This window comes from Neofelis nebulosa, chromosome 12, assembly GCF_028018385.1.
Source record: "Neofelis nebulosa isolate mNeoNeb1 chromosome 12, mNeoNeb1.pri, whole genome shotgun sequence".
NCBI lineage: Eukaryota > Metazoa > Chordata > Mammalia > Carnivora > Felidae > Neofelis > Neofelis nebulosa.
Window position 1 is genome coordinate 14,617,672 of NC_080793.1, and position 13,348 is coordinate 14,631,019.

General features: G+C 42.9%; 1 protein-coding gene across 1 annotated transcript in view; it reads left to right on the forward strand.

The window, feature by feature from the left end:
- Positions 1-11,821, forward strand: part of LOC131491415 (complement C5-like) — a 90,270-nt gene extending 78,449 nt beyond the window's left edge. Inside the window, exons 39-41 of the mRNA XM_058694331.1 lie at positions 875-958; positions 6,639-6,777; positions 7,361-11,821. Coding sequence (XP_058550314.1) covers positions 875-958; positions 6,639-6,777; positions 7,361-7,499 — 362 coding nt within the window. The 3' untranslated portion in view covers positions 7,500-11,821. The remainder of the gene's footprint in view (positions 1-874; positions 959-6,638; positions 6,778-7,360) is intronic.
- The last annotated feature ends 1,527 nt before the right edge of the window (positions 11,822-13,348 follow it).

Genomic DNA, 13,348 nt, shown 5'->3' on the forward strand with positions numbered 1-13,348 from the left:
TCCTCTCTCCACCTATGTCCAGAGCAGGTACGTTGCCCATATGCACCATAGAGACATAAATCTGAAATTCGGGACATTTTAAAATCTGTTTTAAACTACTAATTCACTCAGCTTTTGTTCTGGCACAATGAGTTCATTCATCTAGCTCGCTAGCTAGAATCCCCAAAATGGGCAAACCTTTCAGATCATTCACTTCAACCCCACCCAAAGCAAAAATGAGATCTTTTCTTAGGCCACATAGATGGGATAGATCTCTTTAAGCTTCCCATTCCAAAAGTGAGATCAAATACCATGGATTAAAAGGTAACGCCTGAAGGAAGAGAAACCAGGATAGAGAATGTCTCGTGTCAGATAGCTGTCAATCCAAGCAAACATGAGTCAGAAAACAGAATCCTGTCAAAACCTAAAGATCAAAGCCAGTGGAGGTAGGCAAGGGATCAAGGCAAGGAGACAGGAGGCCCACAGGGCAGGCCTGAATGGTAGATAAACCCTCTGTGGACCTATGGAGAAGGATCTCCTCCACGTTCCCCATGGGTGTGACCCCACTAATCTTAAAGGATCAGAATCTGAACACTCCATCTAACAAAGGCATATTTTTGTCTGTTTAGTGTGCTTCTGTCTTTTAATTTAATATTGCTCTTATCCCAATCGGCCCGTTCTGTAACAGTGGCGAGGGCAAATGTTTCTAAGTAGAATGGAACCATGAGTCATTATCAGAATCTAGGAAGCCCTTTTGAAAGAAATGAGATTTACCTCAGGGTGCCTGTAAAAGCTTGCTATGCTTCCTTTCTTATTTGTTTGACAAACTCTGGCTTCTACTGGACACGGCATTAGTGACATTAAGCATGAATTCTTGTGTTGTTTCTTCTACCAGCTTATAAAGTTCGTATCACATCCATCACCAAAGAAAATGTCTTTGTTAAGTACACGGCAACCCTCCTGGATATCTACAAAGCTGGTGAGAATTCATTCATTTATTCTTTCACTCCACCAATATTTAGTACTTACTATGGGCCATTTTATTAGACACAGAGAAAACAACTTGAATAACACAACCAGAGTTCCTGCCTTCATAAACCTTATATTCCATAATATAAGGAGACACGTGTTTTTAAAAAGGAAATGAAAAAAACAAATTAAACAATTATTAATCATAGCCAGCACTATATTTGAGATATGGAATTAGTGTGGGAAGCTTCTGTATTGTGATAACAGACGGCATCGTTTAGAGGTGTAGCCATTAAAGGGACAGGGCAGAGAGGGAACCAAATATGCAAAGGCCCGAGACAGCAAGCAACTAGGCACCATCAGGGAACTGATGAACCCCGGGTGACTGGGCTGTAATGAGACAGGGAGAGCCTAGCGTGAGAAGAGGCTGAGAGATAGACAGGAGCTGGGTCATACAGGGATTTATAAGGCATGGCAAGAAATTTGGATTTTATTCTAGAAGTCCAAAGGGAAGCTAATAAAAGGTTTGAGGTAGGCAAATAGCATGATCTGATTTATGATTTTAAAAGATCACTCTGGGGGTGCCTGGGTGGCTCAGTCGGTTGAGCATCCGACTTCGGCTCAGGTCATGATCTCACTGTTTGTGAGTTCAAGCCCGTGTCAGGCTCTGTGCTGACAACTCAGAGTCTGGAGCCTGTTTCAGATTCTGTGTCTCTGGCTCTCTCTGCCCCTCTCCTGCTTATACTCTGTTTCTGGCTCTCCCTCTCTCTCTCAAAAATAAATAAACATTTAAAAAATTGAAAAAAAAAAAAAAAAAGAAAAGATAACTCTGGCTTTCTTCTGTTGGAGGGAACACAAATAGAAAGAGGGAAACCAGTTAAGGACATCTGTGAAGTGCAAAGGCTTGGGTTAGAGGCTCAGTGAAGATAAATGAGAGTTTCAATAACCAATAGAATAAAATGAACTTGTATGTAAAATAACACATAAAACATTTAAAAATATGTTCCCTTTTATTCTCTAATTAAACTAAGCTATAAATGTTATAATGCTGCTTGTCAAATTACATAAATTACCACACAAATGATTCATTAAATCATTCTTTTTTAAATGTTTATTTATTTATTTTGAGAGAGAAAGTGAGAGTATGTGCGCACGCACAAGCTGAGGAGGAGCAGAGAGAGGGAGAGAGAGAATCCCAAGCAGGCTCTGTGCTATCAGCTCAGAACCTGATGTGGGGCTCAACCTCAGGACCGTGAGATCATGACCTGAGCCGAAATCAAGAGCTGGACGCTTAACCAACTGAGCCACACAGGCGCCCCCATTAAATCATTCTAATAATTCCAAATAAGTTTTTTATTTTTAGAAATTGTCAGTTTTATTTTGCTTGCCTCACTACAGAATTGCCCATCTGAGCTTTGATTTGACAATGAGGAACCACCTCAAACATTTCCAATTACATCTTTATTGCATTGATAGTCTTTACACAACCTATAATCTCAATAAGTAATTTCTCCTATAGTGACAGTATTGTTCATGGTAATGAAGTCTCTCTCAGCTCAAGCTAAATTGGTAGTAATTATATTCAAAATGTTTCTAGTCCTTTGGATACTGTCTGACATTTTTCATGTTCAACATATCTCTATTATCAGCTAAATCATAAAAACAATTTATTGAAATGCCATGTTTAGTTTTCCCAATTTTCTTCATTTTTATTCTTCAACCCTCAGTTTTCCAAATGTCATAGGCAAAACTGTAGACTTCATAAATTTTTTAAAAAACTGAAAAGTTTGTCATATTTTTAACTCTTGTCACTAAAACAAAAATATTTTCATAAATTCGCTTTTCCCTTAAATTGACTTTATTTTGTTTTATATCAAATTTATGATCATTCTTGATTTTATAACAGCTCTTGTTCCACTTTTGTAGTTTCCTTTACTTATTTTTATATGGTTTTATCATTCTGTAATCTGTGAGCTTATCAAAACTGAAATATCTTTTCTTGAACAGCTAAAGATGATATTGACAAAATTGCTAGACTATCATAAGCAAATCACCAAAAAGTATATCTATCCACTTTCTAAATATTTGCTCCTATAACACAATTGTGTACATAATTATGTATCAAAGTGAATCTATCAAACTTATAATTTCCAAACTGCCTTCACGATTCTAGCACTACCAGCTGCCCATCAAAATCCCAACATTTTTCCAATTTTGATTATTGCAATTGTTTTCATTATTACAATTTTTAAAGCTTTCTTCTTATTACTTACTTCTGTCTAGTGTGTATTAGATATGTGGTAGTAAACACTAAATTTATTAAGACAATATTTAAAGTGATCTTTTGCTTGGCTCGTATCTTTATATTGTCCAGAGACACTTGATATCTACTTGATACATAATTCAGTCAAAGCCAAATTGAACAGCTGGGAACTTCCAAATTTTTGCTGAAGCCCAGACTCCTCTTTGGCATTGCATCTGCACCAGTAAGGAGTTCACATGAATATTCCTCATTGACTCCATTCTCTCAAACAGTTGTTCAGTTATTCCTTCCAGTACCTTGATATCAATAAAACCCATTAAGCAGTCTTCGAAGTCGGCAGGTTTTTTTTACATTATTTTAAACACTTTTGATGTTAAGTACTTGATTTTCTGAATAATTATTGAAATTTAAGGGGCGCCTGGGTGGCTCAGTCAGTTAAGCGTCTGACTCTTGATTTCAGCTCAGGTCATGATCTCATGTTTCATGGGATCAAGCCCCACATCGGGCTCTGTGCTGACAGTGCAAAGTCTGCTTGGGAGTCTCCCTCTCTCTCTGCCCCTCCCCCACTCTCATGTGCTCTCTAAATTAATTAATTAATTAATTAATAAACAAGTAACATTTTAAAAAAGAGTTTAATAAAAAAATATTGGAATTTAATTTTATCACCTTATTTAGATTTTCCAAAAAGCTGTGCTCTCATTTCAGTAGATATAAATTTTACAATAAGTAGGACCATAAATCTAAATTGCAATATGTTTATATTGATTTTCTTCCTCTTTTGATATTCTATCAAGAGTTTTGAGTCTGAAAATGCTTGATCATTGTTAGCCATAGACTAGAGTTGGATTCTAATAATACTTTCCAAATATTTATTTGGTGGATCAATACTCTGATAAAATGCTTTTCTGGTTTTTATTGTTTCAAATGTTTCACTGTATGAAATTGATTTAGCATGTTATTCTGTTTTTTTCTCATTGATGATCACAAAGTTTGTTTATTTGAACCATGATCGTCATTCTGACAAAACAGGTGTTTAGCACTTCGATCGTTTCACAGCCCAACTTTTGAGCACCAATTGCATCCAGCTTTCACATTATAAGCAATAATAAGCCATTCCTATTTTTACTGAAATAATCAAGTGCTTTTCATTACAGAAATGCACGTTATTTGTCTTATTTTGCACCGATTCTTGCACAGAATCAAAAGACATTCCAGACTGTTCTCAATTTTGTGCAGTATCAGATGATTCCCAAGCTATAGTTCTTTTAATTTTTTTTAATGTTTATTTATTCTTATTTATTTAAATTTTTTTTTTGTTTTTTACATTTATTTTTGAGAGAGAGAGAGACAGAGACAGAGCATAAGCGGGGAGAGGCAGAGAAAGAGGGAGACACAGAATCCAAAGTAGGCTCCAGGCTCTGAGCTGTCAGCACAGAGCAGAGCCCAATGCAGGGCTCAAACTCACGGACCACAAGACCATGACCTGAGCCGAAGTCAGACACTTTACCAACTAAGCCACCCAGGTGCCCCTAATGTTTATTTTTTGAGAGGCAGAGAGCAATGAGAGAGAGAGGGAGACACAGAATCTGAAGCAGCTCTAGGCTCTAAGCTGTCAGCACAGAGCCTAATGAGACCATAACCTGAGCCAAAGTCAGGCACTTAACTAACTGAGCCACCCAGGTGCCCCCCAAGCTGTAGTTCTTTTTAATATCATTTCTTTTATGTTCTCCTGTCCATTCAGAAGATTCACATTTATGACATTTAAAAGGAAATGTTAAGAAAATTTTGCATAATTTATTATCTCTTCTTTCTGGGTGTTTATTTTTTAATATATACAAATTTTAAATGTCTATAAATATCAAAACATCACACATTTACCACTTACCCAAGAATTGCTGCACACTAACAATAAGCCAAACTAAAACCTAAACTATTTAAAACAGAGAGCAATTATACAGTTCAAGGATAATGACAAGTTGGTGTTTCCCCCAAAACACAGGGTGCTTGGAGTGAAGATATAAATGGGAAAAAAAGAAAAAAAGATCAGTGATTGTTGAGCCAAGGTTAATTATTCCCTCTTTCTGAATATGCTTGAAATTTTCCATAACCAGAGGCTTTTAAAAATAATGATAAGGCCGTGACAGGGGCTGAGTTGGTAAACAGTGCTGGGAATATTGTTTAGATATTGCTGCCAGGGGAAGTCATGTATGTTTTAATGGTCATCAGGAGAGCTGATGTGTGCACACTAGTTAAAGAACACTAATTAAAGTTTGCCATTGATGTAGTTACTATTATGTACAGGTTCAGAAGATTTTCAGGATTTAATGCTTAGGATAACTCTGTCAGAGTTTAATAACTGATCATCAGTCCTGAATCTATAGCAATGAATCAGGCCCAGTCCCTGCTTCAAGAAGCTTCCAGCCTAGCTGAAGATACATGTGGGGTGAAATACTGTGATAGAAGCTCAAGTATAGGGGCGCCTGGGTGGCGCAGTCGGTTAAGCGTCCGACTTCAGCCAGGTCACGATCTCGCGGTCCGTGAGTTCGAGCCCCGCGTCGGGCTCTGGGCTGATGGCTCAGAGCCTGGAGCCTGTTTCCAATTCTGTGTCTCCCTCTCTCTCTGCCCCTCCCCCGTTCATGCTCTGTCTCTCTCTGTCCCAAAAATAAATAAAAAACGTTGAAAAAAAAATTTAAAAAAAAAAAAAAAGAAGCTCAAGTATAATGGGAGTAAGGGAGAGACAGAGAGATATTTATGAGAAAGAGCCTCCGGGAGTGTTTACTGGATACCTTGAGAATTGATGATGTGTTTGAGGATGGGTAGAAATTTAACAGGACGACATGGGGAGGAATGCATTCCAGGTAGGAGAGATAGCTTTTTGCCAATCTCTGAGTTCTTTGGGAATCCCAAGTTATCCTCCTTAAAATTTTCCAAGTCCTTCACACGGCTTACATTTTTCTACAAAGTTGTTCATTGCCAGCTACCAAATACTTTTTTGGTATTTTGGGGATTAATATTGTTTAACTATAGAGACGTTCTTTTAATTCCTGTTTCTACAGGAGTTACAATAACAAGCACTTATACAGCACTTGTTGTGTTCTAATCACTTTTCATATATATGTTAACCCATTTAATCTCACATCAGTTTCCCAAGGTGGGTTTCATCGTCACTCCCATCTTTCAGATGAGGGACCTGAGCCTCATTTGTCCGGGTCCACACAGCCAGCAAGCAGCAGAGCTGAGGTTTGTCCCAGAGAGCCTGATTCCAGATTCCAGAGTCTTAACCATATAGACATTGTCACTTTCCAATTGCCACTCGAGATAAACATATACTCTTGAGTAAATAGCCACGAGGTACTAGAATTCTGAGAGTTTATAATCGTGACATTATAGCATGAATGTGATAACCTTACATGTGTGTGCCTCTCAGGAGAAGCTGTTGCCCAGAAAGACTCTGACGTCACCTTCATTAAAAAGGCAACGTGTGCTAACGCTGATCTGGAAAAAGGAAGACAATATTTGATTATGGGTAAAGAAGCCCTCCAGATAAAATACAATTTCAGTTTCAAGTAAGTCATTTTGGAGTCCCTCTGATCTTTCCTTCAAAACTAGGTGTAATTTATTCTTAAATACACTATACGTTTCTCATGTGTCCTGCTATTAACCAACAAACCATTAGGAGCATAAATAAAATAATGTGAATTTACACTTGACCTTAGCCAAAAGGCCAAGAAGCAATGAAACAATGAGAATTGGAAACAAAGAACTACTTATAACCATCAGGGTAGCCGGGAACTCACTGACGGATAAACCGACTGAGCACCTGGGTGTGTATAGGTGTTTCTGAAGGCGCCCCTCCGACCCCCTCTCCGCCACATCTGCCCCCTCAATAAGTTCTCAGACTGTTCTGTTTGTAAAGAGGGTGATGTTTAAATATGCATCTTATGATCTCTTCTTAAAAAAATAGATCTTGAAACAGATGCCATTCCCGCCTTTAATCGTGGGGCCCCAAGCAGCTTCATGAGATTTGAGGGTTTGTGGCCCTTCCCAGGGGGAGGCCGGCCCAGCAGAGTCTGGCTGACACATGGGGTGAGCAGCCTGAGTGCCTTTGAATTGGGCTCTTCACTATTCATTTTCCTTTTTTCTCGGCAGGTACCTCTACCCTTTGGATTCGTCCACCTGGATTGAATATTGGCCTACAAACGCAATGTGCCCATCATGCCAGGCATTCTTGGCTAATTTAGATGAGTTTGCTGAAGACATTTTTCTAAATGGCTGCGAAAACCCCTGAGGAAGTTCAACCATGTAGGGTTTTCGCTGTGGACTCCTGTTGTGGAAGTGTCTTCCTTTTCTTTTGTTTCTTCTTCTTCTTCTTCTTCTTCTTCTTCTTCTTCTTCTTCTTCTTCTTCTTCTTAACATTCACAGCTGGTCTTATTTGGAAAGCTCACTTTACTTAGAATTAGTGGCACTTTGCTTTTAGTAGAGGATGATTTTAAGAGCTGTAACTTTCGGAAATAACACGGCCTTAGGGGGCATGGAGACAGACACCCGTTCCAAGGTTATCGGACACCAGAGGCAATAAAAATTGGACCGCCTCCTAAAACCTACCGCTCAGGAATGTCTGCCGGGGACCAAAGAATAGCCCCCAATGAAATGGAGTATCTTACAATAACATGGCCTTTGCTTGAAAGAAAATACCAAGGGGCAGAGAGCTGGTCATTAAAACCTGACTTTGCTTTCAAAATGTGGGAAAAAGCGAAGAGGCCTATTATTTTATGCGAGGCCAGCTGGACCCACACAGATGGGCAAGTTGAGAGGAAGAGACCTGAGAAGGCCCAGCCTCAGAGTCCTCAGCAAACTGAGAAGGCGGGAGCATTCGCCCCTGTGGCTCCCCTTCCCCCCGTGGGGGTCCCACGACTCCCTCCGCTCCCTCCCAGCACCTGTCCGTTTCCCCCAGGGTCTCCCTCGGCAATAATCACCCTGGGAGGCAGCCCGCAGTGCGGCACCTGGTGAGGAGAAGCCAAGTGGTGATCAGGAGACCTTCCTGCTGGGCCCTAACCAGGTCTTGGAGCCGTGTTTGAGCTTTTCTAAAAGAGGGTCTATAACAGGATGTTCATTTCTTTTTTTTCTTTTTTAATGTCTATTTTTTGAGAGAGAAAGAGAGAGACAGAGCACAAGCAGGGGAGGGTTAGAGACGGAGGGAGACACAGAATCCGAAGCAGGCTCCAGATTCCGAGCTGTCAGCACAGAGCCCGACATGGGGCTCGAACCCACGATCTGAGAGATCATGACCTGAGCCAAAGTTGCCTGCTTAACCGACTGAGCCACCCAGGTGCCCCTAAGTGACCTTTAGATCTTAGGAAAGAATTTTCCCAATAGATTCCCATTTAATGTCTCAATAATCTCACAAGGTACAGGGATTATTATTATCCCCAATTTATGGAGGAGGAAATGGAAGCTCAGCAAAGTGAAGCAATTTTCCCAGCCTGGTAAGGGGCAGCAGTGGAGACCAAACCCCAAGGCTTTCCCTCTGTCCAGACACATCCCTCTTCCACATCATGACCATCACATTGCTTGTCAGGTTTAATTTTCTAAGACCAAGGTAGGATGCAGTTGGAGTTTCTTAGGTATAGTTTAACGAACTCCATTGAAATCTCACCAGGAAACAGGAAGATAAACTCTGGCTGTAACAGTAACAGTGACTGTAACACATTCCCTTTTTGTAAAATCTGCATTTTACCAGTTAGGCAGAACTACACGAGGCTCGCAGTGTGCCTTGTAAGTAATACTAAGATTTTCCACTTCCAGGAGCTGAGAATTTATTTTCGTTAATGTCAAGGCTCACATTGTGGGCACTCCCTTGGCAAAAACAACCATGCCCCGACTCACTGCCAGCAAGGGATGAGGCCCCCCTCCAGAGCTGACCTGAAGCCTCTCCTGTCCCCCTCCTGCCGAATGCAGGATGTATGGAGCCGGCCGCTGCAGTGCTGGGAGGCACGGGTCTCTCTTTTCCCCAAGCACTGTGGCAAATAGGTTGGGCCACAGTGGCCTAATTAACCCACGATACCTCAGAGCTTTCAAACATCAAATCAAAACTTTCTGAGTTAGCCCGGCACCCTTTAGAAATCCACCAGCATACTTCTTTAATGAGGCTTTCACAACCCCCCAAACAGGCTGGGGTCCCTGCTCCACCCTGAGCACTCTTCCAAGGCACTTGCAACTATGTCTCCAAGCAGGTACATTGTTTATTCAGCGTGCAGCTTCCTAGCTCCATCGACCGCTCTGTGTGGGCAAGTCTGGATCTGTTCTGTTCACCCCTGTCTCTGGTGCCTGGCACAATGCTGGACGTGTCACAGGGACTCATTAAGTGTCTGCGGATTCCCGCTGAGTATGGGGCATCAGAAAGCCCAAATTCTAGTCTTGGCTTTGCCCCTGCAGGGACTTGGGACAAACCTTCTCATCTCTTTGGTGGTCTGTAAACAAGGGAGTGGAACATTCAAACGCCTTTCTACAGCTCTAAGAAGGTATCTCATAATTTTATGTTGGGAAACAGAAAACAAAACCACATGGCATGTAAGCAAGGCATGTATTTCTTTCTGGAAGTAGGAAGGGAGCTCAGAGAAGTGAGTGAGTGTGTGAGCTAGAGGGCTTTCCGCGGACCTCCTAAAGACCGGGCGGGATTTGGGTAGGGAGAGGGAGGCAGAAGGATCTTTCTGGTTGAAGGGAAAAGCATAAGGCAGGTTTCCACTGGAGGCAGTAAGAAGATTTAGATGCTACAAACGAACGCTATTCATTTTAATGGCTAGATGTTTTTTGTTTTTTTTAAGTTTTTACTTTAATTCCAGTTAGTTAGCATACAGGGCTATATTAGTTTCGGGTACGTGATATAGCGATTCAGCTATATGTTTGTGTTAACATATATTAGAAAAAATACAACTAGCACCTCAAAACCACGATATACAATTTTTTTCAAAAATAAATGTATCTGTCAAAAAATAAGTCTATTTAAGGAAAAGTTTTAAGTAAACAAAAGTATAGGTTGTTCTTGGGAAATTCATGAGGTTGGCATGCACAAGATTGACGTTTAGGAAACTCTGTCTTAAGAAAATATGTGGAATTGACAGTCTGCCAAGCTTGAGACAGGCAGCCTCACTCCATTTTCCTCAGTGAGGAATCCTGAGCCAAAGTCATGTCCAGTCTTACCTCCCAGCCCCGATGATGCTAATTTATTCAGCAACATCCAACAAACATGCCCTGATTGGTAATTGTAGTCTAAGCCCAACTCTAGGCGCTTGGTACCCAGATCCCCACCCTGATGGAACTTCGATCCCAGATGGAGAGACACATCATGAACAGTAAAGACAATACCTGGGCACCTGGCCCTGACTGTCTGAAGGGGACAAGAACTATGAGGAAAAGAAAAGGAGAACAGAGTAAGGGAGCTGGGGAGTAGCTGAGGAGGGGTTTCCATTGTCAATAGAGTGGTCTGGTCAGAGTGGGCTTCAAAGTGAGACGTGAGCAGAGGCTTGGAGGTGACGAGAGAGGGAGCCAGGTGGCCACCTAGGGGAAGAGTGTTCCGGGCAGAGGGAGCACTGAGTACCCAGGCCCAAAGCAGGAGCAGGCCTGGTGTCTTACAGGAAGAGCAAAGAGGCTGGTGTAATAGAAGGAGAGTGAGGCATAGGGGCGGTGGGTGGAGATGAGGCCAGAGACTGCACAGAGACCAGATCAGGCCTGTCACGGACTGGGTATTTGCTTTACGCTTTACTCAGAGGGAAAGGGGAGCCATTGTGAGGTTTTGAGCAGAGGAGTGCAGCAGGAGGCCACTGTAGTAAAACAGACAAGAGATGTTGCGTCAACCAATCGAACGAGGCAGAGGTCATTGACTCTGCAATGAAAGAGAACACACAGCACGGGAACCATACAACTTCTCAGAAAAGGATGTTAGATAGGACTTATTACAGGATTTGGGCTTGTGGTGAATTATTTTAGGGAGGGTTTAAGGAAGGAAGGCTTTGCTCCGGATTGGACGCTGTCAGGAAGCAGGAGTAATCTGCTTTACTTCCGTAAGCCTCTGTCTTCACATCTGAAAAATGGGAGCACTCAGATTTCTTATCTAAGTGGAAGGAAAAGAAGTAGCAGTCACTCACATTAGCCAGGAAAGGGGGAGATGTTTGCTCGTTTTTGTGGTTTGGATACTGTTCCTATTTTCTGCTCAAACATGATTATGGCAAAGTTTAGGCTTTTTTTTTTTTTTTTTCCATGTTGATCCATTTTGTGTGATGTTTGTGTTCCGTGACATCAGACACAGACAACAGGATAGCCTGACTCTGAATACCAGGTCAACTCCTACGGTCACCAAGCCCAGCTACCAATCCAGCACCCAGCTGTCTTCTCTCGCATAGACTCTTTTTCCTAGAAAATGCACATTCACAAACAGTGCTCAGATCTGTGCCTGATTCCAGGAGCCCCTGTGAAAGTCCACGCGTGGGCCCGACGCCTGCCTCAGGAGCCGGGATTTCAGCTGCCCGATGGGAGAGGCTCTCAGTGACATAAGGCAGCTCCGTGTCATGTTTGCATAGGTTTCTCTGCTCCTGAAAACAAACTGATTCTGCACGCTTGGTGTCATGTGAGAAATGAGTCACCAGGGACATGATCTTTAACTCTGATGGGGAGATTGAAATGTGGCTTTATGGTTCTGAATCAGAAAGGAATTGAGGAGGAAGGAAGGAAAGAATGAAAGAGAGAGGGTGGAGAAGTGCAGGAAGGGGAAGGGAAGGAGGGAGGGAGGGGTTTGTTTTAAGACAAGATGAGAACTCCATTTCTAAGAACCTTCTGGATTCTTCTCAGCTGGCAGGGTCCCCACCCTGACAGACATGTTGGCAGAAGCAGATCTGTTCCTTGGAACACAATGTCCACTCCTTCACTGTTTCCATCATTATAATCAGATATGTGTGCATAACACACACGGAGACTCACGAATTATATGATCTGAAATGTCCAAGCCAGGAAGGACCTAGAGCCCATCGCATCCAATTCCTTCATTTTCACCTGGGAAAACAGGCCCAGAGGAGCAGCCTGCTGGTGGTCAGAAGGCTGTTAAGTGGAAGGCCTGGGACACCAGCCCAGGGCATCCGACTCTTAGCCCAGCGTTCTTTCCGCCACGCAGATGAGGGGCGGTTACAGAGAAATTGATTTGGGCTCCCTCCAGAGAAGCATTTTCTTCCAACCAGAGCCCTTCAAAGACAGACTAGGCTCTGGCGGAGGGACCAAGTGTCCCGTCACTAACCCCTTCCAGGAGTGTTACAGGAACCATTCGGTGTGGGACGTCTGCCCCGAGGATGCCCAATGTGCCTTTGGCTCGGAGAGGTCATTAGTAGAAACGAAAGCATCTGCTTTACTTCCGTAAGCCTCTGTCTTCACATCTGAAAAGCGGGAGCACTAAGAATTCACCCTCGGGAGGATTTCTGCGAGACTTCAGCGGGAGAGCCCACAGAAAGTGATGCGCACAGGGCCTGGCATGACGAATGTAACTTGGGGTGGCTAAGAACACATCCCTGGCACGCCACGGATGGTGACGTTCACACGTTTCTTGCCCCGCGCCACACTGATTGCATTTCGTGGAGCACCTCTCGACATTTCACGGCCCTGGGATGGTTGTCACCATTCTTACTTTTAGGAAGGAAACAGCCGAGGGTCTGGGAGGCTGCGTTGCCCTAGGTCACACAGCTTCACAAGTGGTCGGGCATCTTTTGGGCCCCGGGGCCCAGGCTCTTAGCCACCGAGGTACACTCTTCCCTCCTGTTAGGGCCTGGTGTCCCCTCCCACCAGCTGGGCCTCACCGGCCAGCACAGGTCAGAGCCCCCTGTGGGGCCCAGGGCTAACAGTTTCAACAGAGGAGATGTGACAAGTCAGAACTATCCTAGAAAGAGGGTTTTCTGTTTGGCTGGAGTTGGGGTGGTCAGGTGTGTGTAAGAGACAGAGACAGGACCTGTTACTAAGGGGAAGTAACTATGGTGAAAAGTAGAACTGCTGTTGTTTGTGACCTCGGGAATGTTCCTGAACGTTCTTCTGTGAAGACAGAGTAGCATTGTCAGCCTCGGAGGGTTTCGAGGATTAGAAATAGTACCTCAGTGCCAGCCC